Source organism: Caretta caretta, chromosome 17 (genome assembly GCF_965140235.1).
Source record: "Caretta caretta isolate rCarCar2 chromosome 17, rCarCar1.hap1, whole genome shotgun sequence".
NCBI classification, from domain to species: domain Eukaryota; kingdom Metazoa; phylum Chordata; order Testudines; family Cheloniidae; genus Caretta; species Caretta caretta.
In genome coordinates this window covers 23,762,566-23,787,665 of record NC_134222.1, presented here as the reverse complement: position 1 = coordinate 23,787,665, position 25,100 = coordinate 23,762,566, and the positions used below count along the sequence as shown (strand labels likewise).

The 25,100-nt window shown below is 48.3% G+C and overlaps 1 protein-coding gene across 20 annotated transcripts in view; it reads left to right on the top strand.

Moving 5' to 3' along the window:
• Positions 1-25,100, top strand: part of TSPOAP1 (TSPO associated protein 1) — a 242,914-nt gene that overhangs the window by 21,472 nt on the left and 196,342 nt on the right. For 16 of the 20 annotated variants that reach the window (XR_007353149.2, XR_012665321.1, XR_007353148.2 and 13 more), the window contains 3 exons: positions 2,365-2,493; positions 13,181-13,357; positions 22,562-22,831. The exons of 1 other annotated variant lie outside the window; for it this stretch is intronic. Coding sequence is in view for 16 of the 19 variants with exons in the window: in XM_075120718.1 (XP_074976819.1) it covers positions 2,365-2,493; positions 13,181-13,357; positions 22,562-22,831 (576 nt within the window). In the remaining 3 variants the exon portion in view is untranslated. The remainder of the gene's footprint in view (positions 1-2,364; positions 2,494-13,180; positions 13,358-22,561; positions 22,832-25,100) is intronic. 3 more of the 20 variants (XM_075120723.1, XM_075120724.1, XM_075120725.1) reach the window with 3 other exon arrangements.

Genomic DNA, 25,100 nt, shown 5'->3' with positions numbered 1-25,100 from the left:
CCGCTCTGCTCACTGTTTTGATCTCTACTGCCCTGCAGGCATGTGTCCTTCCCTTTTCAAAGATCGGGGAAGTATCTGACAGCTGAGCCTGCTGCTCCTTGGGGGAACAAAGAGCAAATCATTGGAACGCAGGGGAAGGCAGACTGCTGCTGCGGGAAGCATGGTGGGGACAGGGACTGCTGCGTTGGTTTGACACCCCTCAGCATGGAGAGCTCACAGAGCTGCTCAGGATGCTGCTCCCCGCAGCTGAGGAGGCTGTGGGAGAGCTCGGCGGGAATCACAGAACCACAGGCAGGCAGGCAGAGTGGGCTGCTTCGGGAGAGACGGCTGTGCCGAGCAGAGCTGGGGGCTGACGTGTGTGTGTGTGTGTGTCCCTCTCCCCCTGCCTCAGGAGAGGTCGGTCAGCCTTTCTGTCTCCCCCGCCCCAGACACACCACTCTCCTCCCCTCCCCCCACACACTTCAGTTGAAAAAGCGGCTGGCACTCTACTAGGATGCCCCTGGAACCATGGGACTGAGAAACCTGCATCATGTGAGGCTGTACCTGTCCCATGAGGCATTGCAAACCCTTCCCAAAGCACCCTGCGGCCAGTTGCACAGTGGGATCGCTACCCACAGAGCACTGCTCTCTGTGTGGATGCAAGAGCTGCTAGTGTGGATGCACCCTGCTGACACAAGGAGCTAGTGTGGACATGCAACAGCGCTTTAATTAAAGTGGCGTAACTTTTGCCGGCAGAACATTGTAGTGTAGACAAGGGTGTCCTTGTAACTCTTACGCCTGGAGCATTGTTAATGTATCCACCATCAACAGTCAAAAAAAAACAAACCTCTACAAACCTTCAGAGGAGTGGCCTGCAATGAGCTGAAAGGTTTACATTGGTCCAAACAACACGTACTAAACATTTGCGCACATTAATTTAATCCCTTATGCTGCTTTATTGTATTTTGACAAAGATCTGAAGAAAGCGCAAACAATCCAAAATGGTGAGTTTGGGACAATGACACCTAAGCCCAGGTTGTTTTTTTTCCTTCAAAAAGCCCTTAAAAATCAACCCCTTTGATATCTGCATTAAGGATTTAAAATTAATCATATCTTTCAAAATACACAGATTTGGGATAGCTTTAGCACCCCACCAAATAAAGAAGCTGGCCAAACCCACCGATGGTGTCACTACTGCTCCCCCGTAATGCCATGCACGTGCGCTTTAGTAAAGCATTTATCAAACCAGGTCTCCCGAGATCTTACTCTCGACATTAACTCTGATCTCATCACTGATCGAAAGGGTAAAGAAAGGGTCATGAAAATAGCAGATATGCTGGGGAGCATCCAGCTGGGGCATGGCAGGAGTTGGTTTTAGGGCTCATCTTACTTAACGCTTTCTAAAAGAGGAGTAAACAGCCTGTGAATGATGTTGCCAGATGACATTACATTTGGAGCAGTTGCAGTTTATCAGTGAGGACAGATAAATAATAAAAAAGGATTTAGAGAGAATAGAAACATGGGAAGAAAATAAAATGAGATACAATTTGGAAAAATGGAATTAACACACGTAGAGACAAATCATTTGAAACACAGAGACTGATTGGGATGGAGTGTTGGGAAAGCAGTGATCTCTAGAGAGACTGCGGGGAGAGGTAGATGCACATGAGAGATCCATGTGCTGTGGCAGCAAAAGAGCCAAGTGTGATTTGGGGGCAGCTTTTGAAGAAGCTATATGGCGCAAATCAGGGGTGTGGTGTTGGAAGCTTGCAGTCGGTCCTGGGCACCATATGGTTGGAAAGCTGCAGATAAACTGCAGGGATCTCAGAGGAGAAAAAACAAATGGTTAAGGAGAATGGAGGGATTTCTATTTGAGAGGAGCTGAAAGTGCTAAATCCTGGCTTGGCTAAGGGATGCTTCGGGGAACAGCGTAAGAGCCTGCAAATGGCCAAAGGATGTAAGCACAGCAGAAGGAGAACTGTGTAGGGTGGCATCCAGGGGCTTAACTGGAAGTCAATGGGATGAAATTAAGAAAGGGGCAATATTTAGAATGAATATCGGGAAAAATAAACTGACAGTGAGGCATAGGAAGCTGTGGAAGAGTCTCAGGGAAATGGGGTAGAAGCCTCAGTACCCGGGATCTGTAAAACTTGAGCAGACAAAATGCTAGAAAATGTAGAAATTGAAGAATCCTGCATTAGCCCCAGAGGATGGACTGGATCTTCTACTGCCAAGGCCCTTTGCCGGCTCTAGTTCTCTGATTGTGTAGTTATAATGGGGGCCTTGTCTGGACAGGGTGAGATTGGAGATGGAGGCTTGGGGGGCTGTAGGGCTGTGAACAGAGGGTGAGCAAAAGGGCTGTTAACCATTCCACTCATTACTTAGCGGAAGAGCTGCTTTCCCGAGACTGAGGAGAAGGTGAAGCACTTGAAGAGAAAGAATGCAGAGCTGGCCCTGATCGCAAAGCGCCTGGAGGAAAGAGCAAGAAAACTGCAGGAAGCAAACCTCAAAGTAGTAAGTGTTTAACCGTTTGCAGCAGCAGCATGTGGCATGGCATTGCCTGTCCATCCCCTCCCCGCAGGCCTTCAGTGCCCCTAGTTATTCCTAGCAATGATTGGGTAATTGGAGGAGAATGCAAACTGGAGCAGAGTTGGCAGGTTATTTTTCAATACTGCCATCCTGTACCTTTGGATAACAGGAAGATACAGCATGTGTCCCAGGCAGGCTTCCTTGGAACCCCCCGGGAGAGCCTTGGGGTGCCACAGACACAATTCCAGGAATGCCAAAAGCCTGTCTCTCGCTGTAGCCCGCGAAAGAGAGCAAATTCACCATTCAGGCTGACATTCTCCCCTCAAACTGCCCTGCTGTATTGGGTAACTCTGCTGTATTGGGTAGCTCAGCTCTACACCCATCCCCATTAACATGCCAGCATCTACCAGAGTGTCCCTCCGAGTGTCTTCCCTACCACATTGGTGATACCTGCAGTGTGGCCATGGCATAGTGGGGTGTGGGACCTGGTGGTAATTGTAACCACTGGCTGGCTGGTTTCAGTGGGTTCTCCGCAGCGTGCCGGGGGAGATGGAGCACGTGCTGCTGGAGAGGGAGTAGGTATCAGCATGGTAAATGAGAGGGGAAGTGAGGTCATGGTGGATGCAGGTGGGCGAGGTTTCCATGGTGTGTGGGCGTTGCCCTTCATTCCCACATGCACTGGCACAACTGCCTGCCTGTTCAGTTACTTTGGGGCACCAATCACTGGGCTATGTAAGTGCCAGACACAGTGTTAGGAAGAGATCATTTGAAATGGGCACTCACCTTCTGAAGGTTCAACTGCTGCCGTAACTCGGATTTGTTCCCTCCTTCCTTAGGAGGATTAAAAAGATGAACAGGACATTTCTGTGGGTAATAGGAGATCCCCAGTGATGTGGGAGGAGAGGAGAAAGATCAGAGCGAGACCAGCCCTTCTGCTTCAGGGCACCAGCCAGCCTCTCTGACAGGGGTAGGAAGAAACTCGCTGTCCCGGGGGCAGGTCCCAGAGAGTATCAGGCACCTAGTCTTCCTGTGACAAGTTCTGTTAAGGAGAAGGAGCCAACCCAGCTCCACCTGTGGACAGAGGCACTGGAACAATGTGTGTAGCAGGGGTGCTGGGAGCCACTGAACCAAGCTGCAAACCCTGTATGCGATGGAACCACTTCAAGCCAGGGGGTGCTGCCGCAACCCCAGGACCCCTAGTTCTAGCTCCCCTGCTGGTGGCTAGTTAATTGCCTAGGTAGCTGGGCAGCAGTTCATTAGAATCATAGAATATCAGGGTTGCAATGGACCTCAGGAGGTCTTCTAGTCCAATCCCCTGCTCAAAGCAGGACCAATCCCCAACTAAATCATCCCAGCCAGGGCTTTGTCAAGCTGGTCCTTAAAAACCTCTAAGAAAGGAGATTCCACCACCTCCCTAGGTAACCCATTCCAGTGCTTTTCATAGATTCATAGATATTAAGGTGAGGAGGGACCATTATGATCATCTAGTCTGACCTCCTGCACAATGCAGACCACAGAATCTCACCCACCCACTCCTGCGAAAAACCTCTCACCTCTGTCTGAGCTATTGAAATTCTCAAATCATGGTTTAAAGACTTCAAGGAGCAGAGAATCCTCCAGCAAGTGACCCATGCCCCATGCTACAGAGGAAGGCGAAAAACCTCCAGGGCCTCTTCCAATCTGCCCTGGAGGAAAATTCCTTCCCGACCCCAAATATGGCGATCAGCTAAACCTGAGCATATGGGCAAGATTCACCAGCCAGATACCCAGGAAAGAATTTTCTGTAGTAACTCAGATCCCACCCCATCTAACATCCCATCACAGGCTGTTGGGCCTATTTACCATTAATATTTAAAGATCGATTAATTGCCAAAATCATGTTATCCCATCATACTATCTCCTCCATAAACTTATCGAGTCTAATCTTAAAGTCAGATAGGTCTTTTGCCCCCACTGCTTCCCTTGGAAGGCTATTCCAGAACTTCGCTCCTCTGTGTGAAACCTTCATCTAATTTCAAGTCTAAACTTCCCAATGACCAGTTTATATCCATTTGTTCTTGTGTCCACATTGGTACTGAGCTTGAATAATTCCTCTCCCTCTCCGGTATTTATCCCTCTGATATATTTATAGAGAGCAATCATATCTCCCCTCAGCCTTCTTTTAGTTAGGCTAAACAAGCCAAGCTCCTTGAGTCTCCTTTCATAAGACATGTTTTCCATTCCTCGGATCATCCTAGTAGCCCTTCTCTGTACCTGTTCCAGTTTGAATTCATCCTTCTTAAACATGGGAGACCAGAACTGCACACAGTATTCCAGTTGAGGTCTCACCAGTGCCTTGTACTAACACCTCCTTATCTCTACTGGAAATACCTTGCCTGATGCATCCCAAGACCGCATTAGCTTTTTTGACGGCCATATCACATTGGCGGCTCATAGTCATCCTATGATCAACCAATACTCCAAGGTCCTTCTCCTCCTCTGTTACTTCTAATTGATGCGTCCCCACCTTATAACTAAAATTCTTGTTATTAATCCCTAAATGCATAAACCTCCCCCACTGCAACTTTAGACCATTTCTCCTTGTTCTGTCATCTGCCACCACTGAGAACAGTCTAGATCCATCCTCTTTGGAACCCCCTTTCAGGTAGCTGAAAGCAGCTATCAAATCCCCCCTCACTCTTCTCTTTTGCAGACTAAATAATCCCAGTTCCCTCAGCCTCTCCTCATAAGTCATGTGCTCCAGTCCCCTAATCATATTTGTTGGACTCTTTCCAATTTTTCCATATCGTTCTTGTAGTGTGGGGCCCAAAACTGGACATAGTACTCCAGATGAGGCCTCACGAATGCTGAATAGAGGGGAATGATCACATTCCTCGATCTGCTGGCAATGCTCTTACTTATATAGCCCAAAATGCCATTAGCTTTCTTGGCAACAAGGGCACACTGTTGACTCATATCCAGCTTCCTGTCCACTGTAACCCCTAGGTCCTTTTCTGCAGAACTGCTGCCTAGCCACTCGGTCCCTAGCAGCAGGACTGTAGCAGTGAATGGGATTCTTCATCCCAAGTGCAGGACTCTGCACTTGTCCTTGTTGAACCTCAACAGATTACTTTTGGCCCAATCCTCTAATTTGTCTAGGTCCCTCTGTATCCTATCCCTACCTTCCAGCATATCTACCACTCCTCCCAGTTTAGTGTCATCTGCAAACTTGCTGAGGGTGCAATCCACACCATCCTCCAGATCATTAATGAAGATATTGAACAAAACCGGCCCCAGGATCGTCCCTTGCGGCACTCTGCTTGATACCGACTGCCAACTAGACATGGAGCCATTGATCACTACCCGTTGAGCCTGATGATCTCGCTCTATCCACCTTATAGTCCATTCATCCAGCCCATACTTCTTTAACTTTCTGGCAAGAAGACTGTGGGAGACCGTGTCAAAAGCTTTGCTAAAGTCAAGGAATTGACGTCCACTGCTTTCCCCTCATCCACAGAGCCAGTTATCCCATCATAGAGGGCAATTAGGTTAGTCAGGCATGACTTGCCCTTGGTGAATCCATGCTGACTGTTCCTGAGCATTTTCCTCTCCTCGACGTGCTTCAAAATTAATTCCTTGAGGACCTGCTCCATGATTTTTCCAGGGACTGAGGTGAGGCTGACTGGCCTGTAGTTCCCCGGATCCTCCTTCTTCTCATTTTTAAAGATGAGCACCACATTAGCCTTTTCCCAGTCATCCGGGACCTCCCCCGATCGCCATGAGTTTTCAAAGATAATGGCCAATGGCTCTGCAATCACATCCGCCAACTCCTTTAGCACTCTCAGATGCAGTACATCCGGCCCCATGAATTTGTGCTCGTCCAGCTTTCCTAAATAGTCCCGAACCACTTCTTTCTCCACAGAGGGCTGGTCACCTCCTCCCCATACTGCGCTGCCCAGCGCAGTAGTCTGGGAGCTGAACTTGTTTGTGAAGACAGAGGCAAAAATAGCATTGAGTACATTAGCTTTTACCACATCCTCTGTCACTAGGTTGCCTCCCCCATTCAGTAAAAGGGCCCATGCTTTCCTTGACTTTCTTCTTGTTGCTAACATATCTGTAGAAACCCTTCTTGTTACTCTTAACATCTCTTGCTAGCTGCAACTCCAAGTGTGATTTGGCCTTCCTGATTTCACTCCTGCATGCCCGAGCAATATTTTTATACTCCTCTCTGGTCATTTGTCCAATCTTCCACTTTTTGTAATCTTCCTTTTTTGTGTTTAAGATCAGCAAGGATTTCACTGTTAAGCCAAGCTGGTCGCCTGCCATATTTACTATTCTTTCTACACATTGGGATGGTTTGTCCCTGTAACCTCAATAAGGATTCTTTAAAATACAGCCAGCTCTCCTGGACTCCTTTCCCCCTCATGTTATTCTCCCAGGGGATCCTGCCCATCAGTTCCCTGAGGGAGTCAAAGTCTGCTTATTTGAAGTCCAGGGTCCGTATTCTGCTGCTCTCCTTTCTTCCCTGTGTCAGGATCCTGAACTCGAGCATCTGATGGTCACTGCCTCCCAGGTTCCCATCCACTTTTGCTTCCCCTACTAATTCTCCCCATTTTGTGAGCAGCAGGTTGAGAAGAGCTCTGCCCCGAGTTGGTTCCTCTGGCACCTGCACCTGGTAAGGGGCACCTGGGCCTAACACAGGTTTGTGGGGACTCAGTCAGGAAGCCCAGAAAAGAGGAAGGTGCGGAGGGAGAGACTCCGCAGGAGGCTGGGCAGGAAGCTACTCCCAGTGGTGTTTCCCTCGAGAGCAGAGGATCCCGGAGAGAGGAACAGGCCTGGAGAGAAAGTGCTCCAGAGGAATGAACTGGGTGTTGGACCTCCTGGGGAGCCACTAGGGACTGGTGTAGTTGAGGGGAAGATGGGGATCTAGCTGAGTGCCCACCAAGCTGCCAGGCCAAGAAGCCGGCTTTGGGGCTAAAGGGGAAAAACAGGGGTGGAAAGCTTCTGGGGGAGCAGCTAATTGAAGCTTTTGTGTTGCTCTTTCCTGTTAAATGAACAAGGCCCCCTGAAGAGGATGCTCTTTAGTACTGGAAAGCCTGCTTGGACTTGTTTATGCCCTGGGTGAGGGAAACTGAGGAAGGGTCTCACCGATCATGTTGTACCTGATCACGAGGGACACGCTGGGGTGACCTCCATGCCATTACACTTCCCCATGGGAAAGTTAGTCCAGAACTACCCACTGGAGGGCTTCTTGCACCTCTGCTGAAGCAGCTGTGGCTGGCCCCTGTTAGAGACAGGCCATTGGGTTACCTGGGCTGCAAGCATGCCCTGCTCTGGCAATGCCTTCCTCCCTTCCTGCTCTTTACCCCTTCTCTTAGTTTCTGAGGCTGCCTGTGTGGTTTGCATCAGGCTGTGACCATGGTCAGGCTACTGCACATTCAGCCTCCACCTCAGGGTGTTCTCCAGCCCAGGGCTTTTTGCTGGGAAGATCTTTTGTCTGACTCCAGAGAGGTTCACCCTGGCCTGCTCTAGCAAGGGGAGCTCCAGAAGAGGCCAGGCAGTTAGAGTCTCTGACCAACAGGCCTGAGGTAGGCAGCTGTGATGCCAGTGCAGGGGGGTAGGGCCTGGAGCCTGCCGGGGGTGGGAGGAGAGAGAGGCTGGATCCTGAATGGAGGAGAAGGACCAGGCACCAGGGGCCAGAGTCTGGCCCTGGCCAGGCGGCATGTCTGCAGTGTGCTGAGGACCCGGGAGCTGGAGAGAGTGAGGGGCTGTAGGAACTGGAATGGGAAGAGATGAGCCACACAAGGTGTCGTAACCATAGGGGGAGCCTAAATTCCTCCTGACCTGTAAGGGGTTAAGAAGCTCAAGTAACCTGGTTGGCACCTGACCAAAGGAACCAATGGGGACAAAAGATACTTTCAAATCTGGGCTGGGGGAGGGACATTTTGTGTTGGCTTCTTTGTTTTCTGTGGCTGTTTACTCTTGGGACTAAGAGGGATTGGACATCAATCCATGTTCTCCAAATCTTTCTGAACAAGTCTCTCATATTTCAGACTTGTAAGTAACAGCCAGGCAAGGCGTATTAGTTTATCTTTGTTTTCTCAACTTGTGAATTTTCCCTTTGCTAGAGGGAGGTTTTGTTTTGTTGTAACTTTGAAACTAAGGCTAAGGGTTCCTCTGTGCTCTTTGAATTTTCCGCTACTCTGTAGGTTAACTACCAGCCCAAGTTTACACAGGTGATTCTTTTACCTTTTTCTCTTTAAATAAAATCCTTCTTTTTAAGAACCTGACTGATTTTTCCATTGTTCTAAGACCCAAGGGTTTGGATCTGTAGTCCCTTTGTAACCAATTGGTGAGGATATATGCTCAAGCTTTCCCCAGGAAAGGGGGTGTAGGCTTGGGGGACTATTTTGGGGGAATGGGACTCCAAGTGGTCCTTTCCCTGATAGTTTGTTAAATCACTTGGTGGTGGCAGCAATCGCAAGTCAAGAAAGGAATCTGTGCCTTGGGGAAATTTTAACTTAAGATGGTAAGAATAATCTTAGGGGGTCTTTCATGCGGGTCCCCACATCTGTACTCCAGAGTTCAGAGTGGGGAAGGAACCCTGACACAAGGTGATGGGAGAGGACGTGATGAGAGTCCTGACCAGTGGGTGGGGTAGCCATTGGTTTGGTGTGTGGGCATTAGGTGTCTGCTCCAGGTTGAATTTACTTCCTGGAACATGCCCACACAAGTGGGGGTAGCAGTGTCTCTGCTGAGCATTCAAAGGCAAGCTGTGTGCTTCCTCCATGGCCTGGCCGAGTGGGACCAGTTGCTCACAGTGTGTTAGCCCTCTGCCAGCGGGTGATGCCTGCGGCCGGCGGGGTAGGGGTAAAAGCCTTTCTCGGTATACACTGTGCTGAGCTTAGTGCCTCGAAGTCCTTTGCTGAGAGTCTGTGCTGCAGCTCTGCTCACTCGCCAGGCAGGACACAAGGGGTATGACTACGTGTCCAAGCTTCTCCACCACTCAGAACTGCGTCCCCTTCCCCTTCTCCTGGCCAGGGCCTTTCAGAGGCAGAGGTGCAGGCAGAAGCCCCTGCTGCTCAACTGCCAGCAGCAAAGGTCAAAGGCAGCCGAGTCTGCTGGGACAGGGCCTGGGACAAGGAACACCGAGTCTGAATTTAGATGGTTGCACTGATGTGCTGTGTGGCTCGAGGCAGGTCCCTCTCAGGGCCCCTGTGTCTCCCCTGGGAAATGGGTGTCACATACGCAAGCTCAGTGCTAACCCTGCTCCAAAGCAATACTCGTGAGATTCCCCAGCCAGGTCATAGCTTCTCATTAGGAGGAAGAGCCTGAGGCCTGGGCTACACTGGGCACTTACGTTGGTACAGCTATGGGAGAAATCCGTCTCTGGAGAGCCACAGCGGAATGGACCTAATGCCTGCCGTAGACAGCACCGGCATTCTCCGGCTGACCTAGCTACTGCCTCTTGGGGAGGTGGGTAGCAAAGCTGAGGGGAGAACCCCTCCTGCGTGCATGGGTGGTGTCCTCAGGGAAGTGCTGCAGTGGTGCAGCTGTAGTATTTTAAGTGCAGACATATCCTGAGGCCAGGTCTACACTGCAGGCTTATAGCAGTATAGCGACGTCTCTCAGGGCATCTCCCTGAGCAACACAGCTACACTACCCTAGGCCCGTGTAGACAGTGCTATGTCAGCGGGAGAACTTCTCTTGTCGACACAGCGACCGCCTCTTGTGGAGGTGGGTTAATTGCTTATTAATGTGGGAGGGATAGCTCAGGGGTTTGAGCCTTGGCCTGCTAAACCCAGGGTTGTGAGCTCAATCCTTGAGGGGGCCATTTAGGGATCTGGGGCAAAAATTGGGGATTGATCCTGCTTTGAGCAGGGGGTGGGACTAGATGGCCTCCTGAGGGCCCTTCCAGCCCTGAGATTCTTTGATTCTAACTACACCGGCAGCAGAGCGCTCTCCTGTTGGCATAGGGTCGTCTGCACAGCCGCAGCTGTACCAAAGCAGCTTGCGCTCATACTGAAAGGCAGGAGGAGAACAGCCTTGACAGAGAGACTCGCCTGCTCAGTCAGGGCATCTTCAGCCATTTGCAAAGGTCATCTGGCAGATGGTTATTTCCCCTGGTGTCAGTCTCCTGAGTACCCAGGAAGCCTTGGCATGGTTTGGGGGGAGAAACATAGAACTGGAAGGGACCCTGAGAGGTCATCTAGTCCAGTCCCCTGCACTCATGGCAGGACTAGGTATTATCTAGCCCATCCCCGACAGGTGTGTGTCTAACCTGCTCTTAAAAACCTCCAATGATGGAGATTCCACAACCTCCCTAGGCAATTTATTCCAGCGCTTAACCACCCTGACAGTTAGGAAGTTTTTCCTAATGTTCAATTTAAACTGCCCTTGCTGCAATTTAAGCCCATTGCTTCTTGTCCTGTCCTCGGCAGTTAAGAAAAACAATTTTTCTCCCTCCTCCTTGTAACAACCTTTTACGTACTTGAAAACTGTTATCAGAGAGCTCTCCTGTCGGCATAGTTAATCCAGCTCTGAAAGAGGTGGCAGCTATGTCCACAGGAGAAGGCAGGACAGGCACTGTCTGGATCCTGGAATTGGTGCGTGCCAGCTCTCCTTCTGCAGTCCCCATGAGAAGTGAGACTAGGATCATTGCTTTTTAGATAGTTGAAAACCCCTTATTGGTGCAGGTACAGTGGAGTGACTGGGGTCGCTGTGCGATTGTGCTGCTGGAGAACTCTCTGCTGTGGGGTTGTGCCCTTTCTGAAACGTCCATTGTAAGCTCCCCCTGTGGGAGCTTTCTGTGCAAGTTCTCTGTGCAGCACAAAGCACCTTTCAGGGACTGGGCAAAGAAATCAACAGCATCTCGTGGGCACTGTTGCCTGTCACTTGTGGGTAAAGTGGGGCATCTGAGATGCAGAAATAACATGGACCAGTAAAACTCCCCCTTTTCCTCCTCAAACTGCATCAAAAATCTTCTGTATCTCTCCAGAACAGGGAAGGCTCCATGGGTTTCAGTGAGCACCAGAAACACACACACCTGATTTCAGAGTGTTGGAACATGAACACTCTGAGCTGCTAACCTCAGAGAAACAAAATGTATAATGGACAACTTGATTTCTAGCTGGTCTAGTTACAACACACCAGCCTTGTGTAATAAGGGAGTGTGTGGGAGGCATCTGTGCACTGTTGCTGTGGCAGGCGTATATTTAAAGGGAGAGGTGCTGAGGAGTTAGCATTTGGTTGCTAGAGGTGGCTTCAATGCCCGGATATGCTGCAGCACACTGGGCCTGCCTAGTGATGCAAGGTCCCCTGAGCACAGAGATCCTGCTGCTGGATGATTTGATATATGAAAGGAATTAGAAAACAAGAGTTTGTACTGAGTTATCTATCCCCTTTGCACTGACGGAGGAGGAAATTCACAGTGGGGGTGGGAGTCACCCGTGAGCAGGTTTCTATTAAATCCTGACCTTTGGGAACTGGCTTCATTTTGCAGTGGTGCAGAGAACTTCGATTTTGCCGAGGCTGCCCCTTGTGTAAAGGCTGTTGAGCGTCCGGAGAAGAGCAAAGGAGCCTGGCCATGACTGATGGCTGCTTTGCCAGCACTCAGTGATTAAGGCTACCCTAGGAAATGTCACCATTGCTGGCAATGGGCTCTGGTGGTGGGTGCAGCTGGGTGGGGGATGCATGTGTAGTTAGAGCCAGACAGGACCCAGCACTGGTTCAGCCATGCACGCACAGTTCAGCCAGGCTGCTGCACGGTGCTGGACATCGCCTGATCCTGTGTGTACTTACAGCTGACCTATGCTCAGTACCACCCCAGCCACACTTGCTATTAACTCCTGCTGCATTTCCTAGGGTAGAATGTGTCTCATGCACAGGGCATTGCACATCCTTCTCTCTCTGCTGCTCACTCCTGTGGGCCATGGCTTTGGCCTCTTAACAAGAAATGCTAATTAACCTCCATCTAGAGCTGATGGGTCGAAATCTCCCTCTGCCCAGCAGCCCCTCTGGTGTCTCTGGGAGCCCAGCAGTCATCTCCAGCTCAGTCCCTCCAGATTCGTCCCCCCTCCGTCCACTCACAAGCTGACAGAGGAAGAGGAGCCTTTAGCTCAGTGGTCAGGGCACTTGTGGGATGTAGAAGATGCAGGTTCACTTCCCTTCTCTGCCTGCCGTGGAGCAGGGACTCCCCTCTGAGTGGTCTAGCCACCTGCTGAGAGTCATTTTGACTGACTGCATGAGCACACGGTAGAACCAGGTACCTGTAGCTCAGTGGGATGCAATGTGGGAAAACCAATTCAAATCCATCGAAAACAAGAGGCAGAGGGGCCTTGAGCCTGGGTCTTCCATCTCATCCCAGGTGAGAGCCGTGGGCTAACGCTTGTAAGAGCAGCACCTGCTTTGAGAAGCAAGCCCTTCGCTTTGCTTTTCAGAGTGCCTGGAGTCGGAACAGAACGTTTCTTTGCTCCAAAGCACATTTTTTGCCAGCTTTTTTGATTCACCAAAATTTATCAGAAGTTCCAACTGATATTTTTTCTTTCGATTTTTCGAAGCTGCCAGTGAACCGAAAAAGTTAGTGACCCCCCCAGCTCCGGTTCTTTGCTCTGGGCCTGCTGCCTAACTGTGCGATTATTAACAGTACCGCCACATGTGTGGTTTCTTCCTTGCTGTTCTCTCCCTGGTGCAGGTAAATGCTCCAGTGGCTGTGAAGGGCTCCAGCCTAGAGCTGTGTAAAAAAGCATGTGCCCACCAGCGTGCCAAGGACTTGACAGAACAGGCCAGTGCCCTGCTAGCGAAAGATAAACAGATTGAAGCTTTGCAGCAGGAGTGTTGGGAGCTACAGGAGAAGCTCACAGCTGGGAAGGTGAGTGTCTTTCTGGGGTTTTACTCATTGGCATGGACAGTTTTCAGTTTTCAGATGTCTTCAGTATAATTCTTGGTGTGTAGCTTGTTGGAGAGGAACGTGGGACAAGCCTGGCTCAGACCCCCGGTCCAGCTAGCCCTGTCTCGGACAGTGGCCAGCACCAGACGTGTCAGAGGAAGGTGCAAGAGCCCTGCAGTGGGTAGATGTTTGATTACCTGCACCCCATAAAGTCTCTGATACTTAGAGATTGGCTTAAGCCTTGAAGCAGGAGGGTTTATTTCCCTTCCAAAATGTTTGTTAGCATTAGTAGGATCTGGGATGTTGTATCCATATATATGTCTAGTCTCTTTTTGAATCTCACTAAATTGTTGGCTTCAGCAACATCTGGTGGCAGTGAGTTACATGGTCTAATTACATGACCAGAGAAGAAGTATTTCCTTTTGCTGGTTTTGAATTTCTCACCTTGTAATTTAATTGATATTTCCTTGTTCTTGTGTTATGAGACAGGGAGAACTTCTAGACCATTTACTATTTTATCACAACCCCTCTTATTTGTCTCCTGTCTAAGGTAAACAGCCCCAGTCTTTTCAGTCTCCCTTCAGATGAGTTTTCCAGGCCCTTGATCATTCTTGTTGCTCTTCTCTGAACCCCCTCTAATTCTGCAATTAAAGAACAGCTTGTGGTAAATATTTTCCTTTCAAAAGTCAAGCTGTTTTGTTGGGGGACGCAGCTCACAGTTGTGTTCTCTGACTGAGTGCGGTTGCTCTAGAGTGAGTCTCCATCATGCCTACTCACAGCTGCAGAGTCTACATTTGGGTTCCATGAATATTCTGCATGACTGTTTGATAACACTTAAAATTTGTGCTTTTACAAATGCTGCTGCCAGTGAAAGTGTTTCAATACTCTGGACAGCTTGCCCCAGAGTGAATTCCTTTCCCCAGCCAAATATTCATGGATCCGTTTTAGCAGTAGAACAAGTTAATTACTGCAAATACTTCATTTTTTACACACAATAATATTCCAGCGTTGTCAGATTTACTAGTGGTCTCTGAAGTTTGACAGTAACCCAGCTACTGCTCTAGGCCCCTACTCACACCTCAGTCAGTAATGGATTTATCATCACAACCCCCCTGTGAGGCAGGGCAGGGCTATTTTCCTCATTTGACAGAAAGATAATTGAGATACCAAGAGACTAGGAGCAAGATTCACAAAGGGACTTAGACATCATGCTGCTCATCATCACAACGCTTCACTTTTAGGTGCCTAGCAAATCACTGGAACACACTGCCATCGACAAAGCCCCCAGGTTCCTTGTACCATGGACAGGGAACAACAGGTGTGGAAGAATATGATCCACAAAAGCCAGCATTCTAGGTGGGGAGCTGCCTAATCTAGCCAATGGGAGATGGTGACTAAGCCCTGCTCCCCCACAGAGATACAGTAGATGTTTAAATCCAGGTTGCAAGGAGGCACCTATCTCTGCTAGTGGTTCACAGGCCAGAACCACTCAGGCACCTAAGGTGTTCCTTGTGCAAATGACTTAGGCAGGTGCCCAACTCCACACGAAACAGCCAGAGGAGCCACCATGCACCTGTTCAAATCCTTTCTTCTTGTCTGGCAGAGAGGGGAATTGAACCTGGGTCTCCCACATCCCAGGCTAGTGGGCGCTGCCATTTCCTCCCTGTTTGAATGGGACCCTATCCAAAAGGGCGCCTTTGAGCATGCCTACTGGATTGTGTCCTGCATACAAGTGAGGCAGAGGAACTTCCCTGGTTCATGGTTGGGTACTGGGGAGAGACGGGTGTCTGGACACCTAGAGGGAGGCAGCAGCGATGTGTCCAGAGGCAGAAGTGTAGGTGCTGAGGGAACTTTTACCCTGAAAATGTAGGTGTTATGTGAATTTCGGTGCCTACAAGGTTTCTGTGGGAGTTTTGAGAGTCACAGTGGAGCCTAAAATTGGGATTTAGAGGCCTAAACCCAGATAGAGACATGTAATTCTGGTGTGGAGGAACCTCAGTACCTTTGTGAATCTAGCCCTAGGTGTCTTGTCTGGGGCAGAGCAGGGAACTGACTCAAGTCCCAGGCTACTGCTCTAGTCTCTGGGCTGCACTTCTTCTGAGTGACTTCATCAGTCTTCAGTTGTGCTGCCCACTGCTGAAAGCATGCTGCAGGGCTTTGTTGGAGCAGGGCTGGCGAGTTGAGCTCCTCTCAGGATTAAGCCCTGATAGGGCCATTCCTAAATCCAGAGTTCTATCATATATTCATTATTTTTTAAAAACTGTATCAAAGGACCGTAATCCCAAAGTCAAGCACTCAGAAGTTAGAAAAGGCCAGAATTAAGGTTGAGCTGGCCAGAATGATACTCTCCCTTTCCTTCCTGAGTGACTAGCAGTGATTTAGAACCCGGCGAAGGGGGTGAGTAATTCAAATTATTCCTTCCAGTGCATGTTACCTTGCACTTATCTGCATGGAATTTAGTCAGGCAGAAAAAGGCAGAACAAGATCTACAAGAGCTGGAAGTTGAAGCTAGATAAATTCAGACTGGAAATACATTGCAAATGTTTAACCGTGAGGTGAGTTAGCCATTGCAACCACTTTCTAAGGAAAACGGTGGGTTTTTGGTCATTTGAGGTCTTTAGATCAAAATTAGCTGTCTCTCACAGATCTGCAGTAGACCAGAAATGATGGACTTGATGCAGGAATCACTGGGTAACATCCTCTGGCTTGTGTTACACAGGAGGTCAGACTAGATGATGTAATAGTCCTTTCTGGCCTAAAAAAAAAATATCTGTGAATAACGTGCCCAAATCTGAATGAATTTCCATGGTGCCAGCCATGGGCAACTCCCTTAGCTCAGGATTACCCCCTTGGCAAATGTCAAGTTCCTTCTGTAAACCACAGAGACACTAGATTTTTAAAAAAACTGGCAGAAGAATCTTCATAATGGGAAGCATCAGGCAACATAAACACAGGGGTCATAGGGTGAGGAGGAGCTGCAGAAGAACCCAACAAAGTGAGGTGAACAGACAACACTTTGGCAGATTAAAGTCTACGTAGATAAGTGCAAGATAATGTACATTGGAAGGAATAATTTGGACTACTCACACATATTGCTAAGCTCTAAAGGTGTGTCTGTGCTGGAACTGGAAAGTGTAATTTCCAGCTGGAGGAGACAAACCCATGCTAGCTCTGATGGAACTAGCAATTCTAAAAGCAGAAGTGTAGCCACAGTGGCACAAGCTGTGGAAGTGGATAGCTGCCCCCAGTATGATCCATCTGAGACCAAATGTATGTACCTGGGGTGGCTAGCCCCTCCTGCTGCATGTATTGTCATGGCTATCCTTCTGTTTTTATCATGGTAGCTTGATCAAGGCTAACATGGGAGAACTGGGCTATAGACAACAACATGAAATTCAACAAAGACGAATGTAAGGTGCTCATAGGTGTGGGTCCACGGCTCAATGGAGAAGGTGAGCTGGTAACGGAAGATGATAGGAAGGCAGCGGTGCTCAATGCCTACTATTAATGCTTCAGTTTTCTCACAAAAAATAACATGCCTGGATGACTAGTGAAGTTACCATAGACTATAAAGTGGAAGGGACACAGATCAGGATAAGTAAAGAACATGTCAGAGATCTTCTGACCAATTTGAATGAATTAACCAGCAGAGCCAGACGCTCTTCACCCAAGGGTATCGAAGGAATCTTGGAGCCACAGGCAATAATATTTGCAAACTCATGGATGACAGGAGAGGTCTCAGAAGCCTGGAGAAGGGCTAATGTGCTGCCCATCTTTAAAAATGTGGGAAAGGAGGAGCTGGGGAACTACAGACCAGTCAGCCTGACCTTGATCCCTGGGAAGCTACTAGAGCAATGTATAAAACATTTAATTTGCGAAAACCTGGAGGATGAAGGGTGATCACTAGCAGGCAGCCTGGATTTACCAAGAACAAATCATGTCAAAGCAGCTGGATTTCCTTCTTTGACAGGGTAACTGGTTTGGTGTATAGGGGGAATGAGGTGGACATAAATACCCTGACTTTAGCAAGGCTTTGACATAGTCCCACAGGACATTCTGATAAATAAGCTGAAGAAATGTGAGCTCAGCAGAACTACCATTAAGTGGATACGTAATTGGTTAAGCAACCGCAACAAAGAGTCACTATTAATGGAATGCTGTTGGATTGGAGGGAAGTCTCAAGTGGGGTTTCACGGGGCTCTGTTCTGGGCCCGGTGTTGTTTAACATCTTTATTAATGACCTAGATGTAGGAATAGAGAGCATCCTGATCAAGTTTGCAGATGACACTTTGGAGTAAAGAGCTAAAATTCAGAGGGATCTTGATAAACTGGAGAACTGGGCTAGACAACAAAATGAAAATCAGCTACACTTCTATGATTCTATGTGAGTTAGCAAAAAGGAGAGGAGGACTTGTGGCACCTTAAAGACTAACCAATTTATTTGAGCATAAGCTTTCGTGAGCCACAGCTCACTTCATCGGATGCATTAGGTGAGTTAGGTGGACGGACCTCTGGGCAGGGCCTGGTGGGCAGTGCTGTGGGTGGACCTGCTCCTTCAGCTCATTGTTTCTCCACCTGCATTGCCTGCAGCACTGGAGAATTGTTGATGTTCTGGAAATACCTGAGCATTGGGGCGCCATGCAGGCCAGGCCATTTGTGTCATGGCATCTCCCCGTGGTGCTTTCCTTGAGCTGCATGTGGTGTAGGTAGAGAGCAGCAAGAAGGCTGCAGAAGGGGTGGGGTGTAATGGCAGTAGCAACAGCCTAGCTGGGCCAGGCAGAAGGAATGAGCTTCTCTTTCCTGATCCCACACTCCCCCTGGCCTTAGCAACTGTCCCCTAGAGAGTTTGGGAGGGGGGGAGAGAGAGCTTTCGCACAAAGCTGCAGCTCACCCTTTGCTCATCCTGCCAGCTAAAAATCACTGCCTTAGTGGACTCGACATGGGTCTAGAAGTCAGGAGGACGTGGCTTCTAATCCTGGCTTCAAGCCAGTCCCTATAGCGCCATGCCTCACTTTCCCCCTCTGTTGCCTGGTGTAGCAAAGTCCTGCTCCACTGCCCTGCCTTGTGGCAAGATGCAATGAAGCTGCACCTCTGCCTCTGGATCCCCCACTGTCTTCTGGTCTACTCCAGCCACAGGAGTGACCTGGCTGACCACTTCAAAGGGTATGTCTAGACTGCTTCTGGGAGCAGGCCTCACAGGCAAGGTCCGCCTGTGTTACTGGGGCTCACATTGTGCACTACAGATAGTTGTGTAGACATTGTGGCTTGGGCTGGAGCTCAGGCTCTGAAGCATGAGGCACAGTGTGGGCACCTTGACTAGTATAGTCTGTCCCTACACCTTGTCCCAGGGTCCTGAACCTCCAACAGCTCCTTTGTGCAGGGAGTGGCGCACTCTTCCCCTCCCTCTGGGGGTCAGGCAGGGTGCAGCTCATCAGGGTTCCTACCTCCAGGCAGGCTTCCAGCTCACCTGGGAGTAGCCCACCTGGTCTTCTCAGCCTTCTCACAGGCTGCTTTCCAGAGACACACCATTTCCCTCCTCTGGCTCAGTCTCGTCTCCATCACCCTCTTTCTGCTTTTTCTTAAACCATCTTCTCATCTGACCAGACCCTCCCCAGGTTAGAAGCAGGCCCAGGCTCCTGTAACCCTTCTGGTGCCTGACAGGATTTACATTCCATCACACATGGGGACAATTATATTTACCTGCTCTATAATTCAGTTATGTTTATAAGGTGCAGGGTATTACTAGGGCCCTGCAGGGGCAGATGTGGGCACAGAGTCAAGATTTCCTGACTCCCATCCTTTTGCTTAATCCAGTGGGTTATGAGCTTTTTGGAGGAATGGGCATTGCCTCCTGCAACAACTCTTCCAAAATCCATGAGTGCAGCCTTTTCCAGAACTGGCCTTTTGCGGTCTTTTTGCCTGTCAAAACAATTCTGGGTTTCCTGAAATTTCATGTAAAAACCCAAACTTTGATGGATGCAGTATTAGGTGAAACAAACTAGTGAAAAATCTCACATGAATATTTGTGAGAGAAAGTCTCCCGAGTGTCCCCTGGTTTAGCTGTGATAGCTGCAAGTTTTGCCTCTGGAGTGTAGGGCCGGGATGACCAGCCAGTGCCAGAGCTGCAGCCCAAACTCACTTTCTGAGTTCCAGCTTCTAACTTTCGCTAAACATGAACGAACAAACCAGCCCTCTTGGGACAGAATTTTAAAAAGTTTCCTTCCAGATCCTTTCCTACCCCAGCATTTAAAATCCACATATGTAGAGAGCCAGAGCTGCTTCCTAACAAAAAGGGGTAAACAGTGAGGTGGCAAAAATTGTAAATGATACAAAATTGCTCAAGACAGTTAAGTCCAAAGCAGACTGCGAAGAGCTACAAAAGGATCTCACAAAACTGGGTGAGTGGGCAACAAAATGGCAGGTGAAATTCAATGTTGATAAATGCAAAGTAATGCACATTGGAAAACATCATCCCAACTATATTTACAAAATGATGGGGTCTAAATGAGCTGTTACCACCCAAGAAAGAGATCTTGGTGTCACTGTGAATAGTTCTATGAAAACATCCCCTCAATGTGCAGCCGCAGTCAAAAAAAGCCAACAGAATGTTAGGAACCATTAGGAAAGAGATAGATAGTAAGACAGTAAATATCGTAATGCCACTATATAAATCCATGATATGCCCATGCCTTGAATACTGTGTGTAGTTCTGGTCATCCCATCTCAAAAAAGATATATTAGAATTGGAAAAAGAAGAGAGAAGGGCAACAAAAATGATTGGAGGTATGGAATAGTCTCTGATGAGAGATTAAAAAGATGGGGACTTTTTCGTTTGGAAAAGAGATGGCTAAGAGGGGACATGGTAGAGGTCTGTAGAATCGTGACTGCTGGGGAGACAGTGCACAAGGAAGGGGTATTTAGTCCTTCTCATCGCGCAAGAACTAGGGGTCACCCAATGAAATTAATAGACAGCAGGTTTGAAACAAACAAAAGGAAGTACTTCTTCACACAACCTGCAGTCATCCCTCATAGCCAGAGGATGTTGTGAAGGCCAAAAGTATAACTGGGTTCAAAAATCAACTAGATAAATTCCTGGAGGATAGGTCCATCAATGGCTATTAGCCAAGATGGTCAGGGAGGAAACCCCAAGCTCTGGGTGTCCCTAGCCTCTGACTGCCAGAAGCTGGGAGTGGATGCTGGGATGGATCACTGGATAATTGCCCTGTTCTGTTCATTCCCTCTGTAGCACCTGGCACTGGCCACTGTCGGAAAACAGGATACTGAGCTAGATGGACCATTGGCCTCATCCAGTATGGCTGTTCTTATCTTCTTAGTTTCTAACATTCACACTGAGTAAGTCAGACAGCCAGAATTCAAACCAGACCCTCGCTTTGTAGGGAAAATGAGGATAATTAATGTGATCCTGACTCGCTCCCTGCTGCGTGTTATTGTACATGCAGGAGCTCCCGTAAGCGCAGGATACAGGAACTCCCTTAAGGTCACAACAACAGCGAGGTAATTGCATGGCTTCATGTGGTAGTGTTCTACCTAGGGGGAGCTTTTGCCACATATTGACACAGGCAAATCTAAGAGATTCACAAAAGTACATAGGTGTCTCTGTCCCACTTTTAGGCTTCACTGTGATCCACAAAACTCTGCTGAACCCTGCAGGTGCCTCAACTGACTCAGCACCTATATTTTCGGGGTAAAAGTTCCCTTGGTGCCCATGTTTCAGCCTCTGGATGTGCACACTGCTGCGTCGCTCTAGGTGTCTCCTGTCTACGTCCCAGAGCGATCTACAAACTGGGGGGTAGATAGTTCATCTGCCTGTGTCCCGATCTGGTGGGTTTTCTCAGAGGCAAACCTGCATCAGGTTCCATTCAAAATCTGTCTGGAGGAGGTGGCATTGCCCATCTTATAATTTCTACCTCAGTGGTTAGAGGTGGGAGACCCAAGTTCAATTCCGCCCAAGGCAGATAAAGGATTTGAACAGGGGTCTCCTACCACTTAGGAGTGTGCACTAACCACTGGGCTGTGGGCTAGTCTGATGTGGGGCTCCCTTAGTCTCTTCCATTGAAGCTGTTTCACTATGGATAAATAAAGAGTCCTTGGAGTCGAGGAACTAGACTGTGGGTCTCCCACCTCCCAGCTGGGTACTCCAACTGCCAGACTACAGACTACAATCTCTCTTTAGCCTAGTGACTCTTTAGGTATTTATCCCAAGTGGAAAAGTGCCAACAGGAGAGATAGAGAGAGGGAGTCATTGGGCCAGAGAGAAAGTGAGAGAGAGAATGACTCTGTTGGCTGGTGGTTAGGGCAAACTTCCTCCCTCTCCAGCAGGTGGGAGACCTAGTGCCCAGCCCTCCTGCTCCAATGACTCTAATTATTTATCCACAATGGAACAGCTTCAACAGAAGAAATTAGAGAGCCCCATGTCAGAATATCCCAAAGCTCAGTGGTTAAAGCACTATGCTGAGAGGTAAAAGACCCCCTGTTTGAGTCCTGTATCCCCCTCAGGCAGAGGGGGGAATTGTACATTAGCCTCCCACATCTCAGAGGAGTGCTGAGTTAATAGTTATAAGGTGCATGGTTGCACCTTCTCCTCTGGCTGTTTTGGGTAGAGTTGGGCACCTGCCTAAGTGATTCTAACAAGAAGTGCGTTAGGCCCCTGAGCCACCCAACATCAGGAGAGGATTCGTGGCTGTGATTCAGTAGCAGAGATAGGCACTTCCATGCAGCCTGGACTCAGGCATCTATGTTCACAAGGGAGTGGGACTTAGTCATCATTTCCCATTGGCTAGTTTAGGCAGCTCCCTGCCCAGGTGCTGGCTTTTGTGGATCATATCCTTATGCTCCTGTCTCTCCCCAGGCACTGCATAGGGAGCCTGGGCACCTTACACAGGCTCTGTGAATCAGTGTGTTCTTGTGATTTTCTAAGCGCCCCAAATCTAGGCATGACAGTGAACATCATGACATCTAAGTCCCTTTGTGAATCTAGGCCGCGGTCATTTTCTTCCTCCTTCCACCATGTTGGTTCTAGTGGTTTGCAAACAGAGCAGGTGTGTTTGTGCTGGTCTGTTGTCTATTGAACAACACTTTGGCAATTCATGAAAAAAAACCAGCAACCTCTATTTCCCATCCTTTCAACCACAGGGGCTACATCATGTTGTGTTTGCATTTCCTTAGGAGGGCCCTCATTGCCTGAACCTCATAGACTTTGGTCACCTGTTGCGGGAATCTCAGAAGGAAGTGTTACGGTTACAGAGACAGATTGCACTGAAGAATTTCAAGGAGTCTCTCCATTCCTCTAAAGCTGGTTCAAAAAGCTCTTTGTCAATTGCTGCCAATTGCTTGGGACCATCTGTGCCAACTCTAGATACCAGCATCAATTTTTCATCTCTATCAAAGGGGGTGCAATTAGGAGAGCCAACACTAGCAATGGAAGCACATAGGAAGGTGAGATATCTGGGTCAATGATCTGAAGTTTTTGCTAATTAATCAGTCAATTAATGAATGTTCTTACAGAACTTTTACTGTTGTGTAATTGCTAAGATTATTACAGTTATTATCCTCTCTGCTATAAATAGATATTATAGGTTTTTAAAATGACCTTTTAGATACTGAAAGACATCTGTGAGTGTATGGTAAGGTGTCAGGTGTCATATAGTGAAGAGAGAGAATGGTAAGTCTGGTTGCTATAGAAAGCCTAATAAGCATATCCCAGAGTGAATCCTATGGCAGTGGTTCTCAACCAGGGGTATATGTACTCCTGGGGGTATGCGAGGTCTTCCAGGGGGTACATCAACCCATCTAGATATTTGCCTAGTTTTACAACAGGCTACAGAAAAAGCACTAGCCAAATCAGTACATATACTATACAGTGAAATGTAAGTAAAATATTTATATCGCAACTGATTTATTTTATAATTATATGGTAAAATGAGAAAGTCAGCTATTTTTCAGTAATAGCGCGCTATGCCACTTTTGTATTTTTATGTCTGATTTTGTAAGCAAGTAGTTTTTAAGTGAGGTGAAACTTGGGGGTACGCAAGACAAATCAGACTCCTAAAAGAGGTATAGTAGTCTGGAAAGGTTGAGAGCCACTGTTCTATGGCATCCTTAAACCTTGCAAGGTGACAATGGAGTAGGTAGAGATAGGCCTAGGCCAGTTCTTTTTGTGCTTTGATTTTGCAAAACTTCCATTAAAAGGTAGCACTTTGTGCAACATTTTTCCATTTGTGAAGTTGGGCAAAAACTATGTCCCACATTCTGGAAGCCTCTGAAAACTGTATTGAAGCTGGATGAAATAGGGCAGCTCTATGTGTGCGTGCGCACACACAAAAACCTGGTATACAATGGTTAGTTGGACAAGACCTATTTTCCATAAAACCATGTTGATTGGCATTACTTATATTACCTTCCTTTAATTCTTTATTGAGTCCTGTATCAGCTGTTCCATTATGTTTATCAGGATTAATGTGTGACTGACAGGCCTATAATTGCCCAGGTTATCCTGTTTAAGTATTGGCACAATATTAGCTTTCTTCCACTCCTTTGGAACTTGCACAAGATTTATTGAATATCAACCTTAACCATCCAATAAGCTCATTGGCCAGCTCTTATAAAACTCTTGGATGCAATTTATCTGGACCTGCTGATTTAAAAATGGCCAACTTTAATAGCTGCTGTTTTACATCCTCCTTAGTCACTGTTGGAATGGAAAGTATTTCATCATCATATGATGTGAATATATCACCTGGCTTTTTCCCTAATCCAGAACGGAAATATTTACAGAATACTTCTGCCTTTTCTGAATTATTATTGAAAATTCTACCATTTCCATCTAGTAATGGACCAATACCACATTTGGGATTCCTTTTGTTCCTAATATACAGGAACTCCTCACTTAAAGTTGTTTTGTTTCCTGGTTATGTTGCTGATCAATTAGGGAACATGCTCGTTTAAAGTTGTGCAATGCTCCCTTATAACGTTGTATGGCAGCCGCCTGCTTTGTCCACTGCTTTCAGGAAGAGCAGCCCTTTGCAGCGAGCTGGGGGGGCTTGGAACCAGGGTGGACCGGCAGCCCCCCTATCCGCTCCCCGCTCCCCTAAGTTCCCTGTGCAGCAGCTGCCCAGCAGGCTAGCAATTGCCAGCAGTTCATCTGTCCCTCCCACTGCCCTGTGCTGCTCCTACCCTCTGCCTGGGAGCTGCTCCCGGGAGCCTCCTGCTTGCTGTGCAGAGGAGTGGGGAAGAGGGGGACTAATGTCAGGGTGTCCCCCTCCCCCCACTCCTGCCCCCCGCTTACCCCTTCTCCATAGAGAGCAGGGGGGAGACACAACAGGGCTCAGGACGGAGGGAGCTGGCCGCAGCTGCTGTCTCAACTTCCTGATGTTTTTAAAGACAATGTAGTTAGAATGTGGCGTCAGCGTACTTAAAGGGGCAACGCGCATTGCGCACTCTCTCCCACACGCAGGGTGTGTGTCTCTCTCTCTGTCCGCCAGGCTGTCTCCCCTCCCTCCATTTGTGCTACCTTGTAGAGTGTGAGGCTACATTAACAACGTGTTATCCCTGGAGGGGTCAGCTGAATGCTAGTTCATCATTTAGCAGAAAGGCATTCCCTGGGAAATATCCCACCCTCTTCCACCCTCTGACTTCACCAGCTCAACCAAGCTTCACAATCATCACTGCTGCGTACCGTATTAAATTGTTCAAAACTTATACTCTG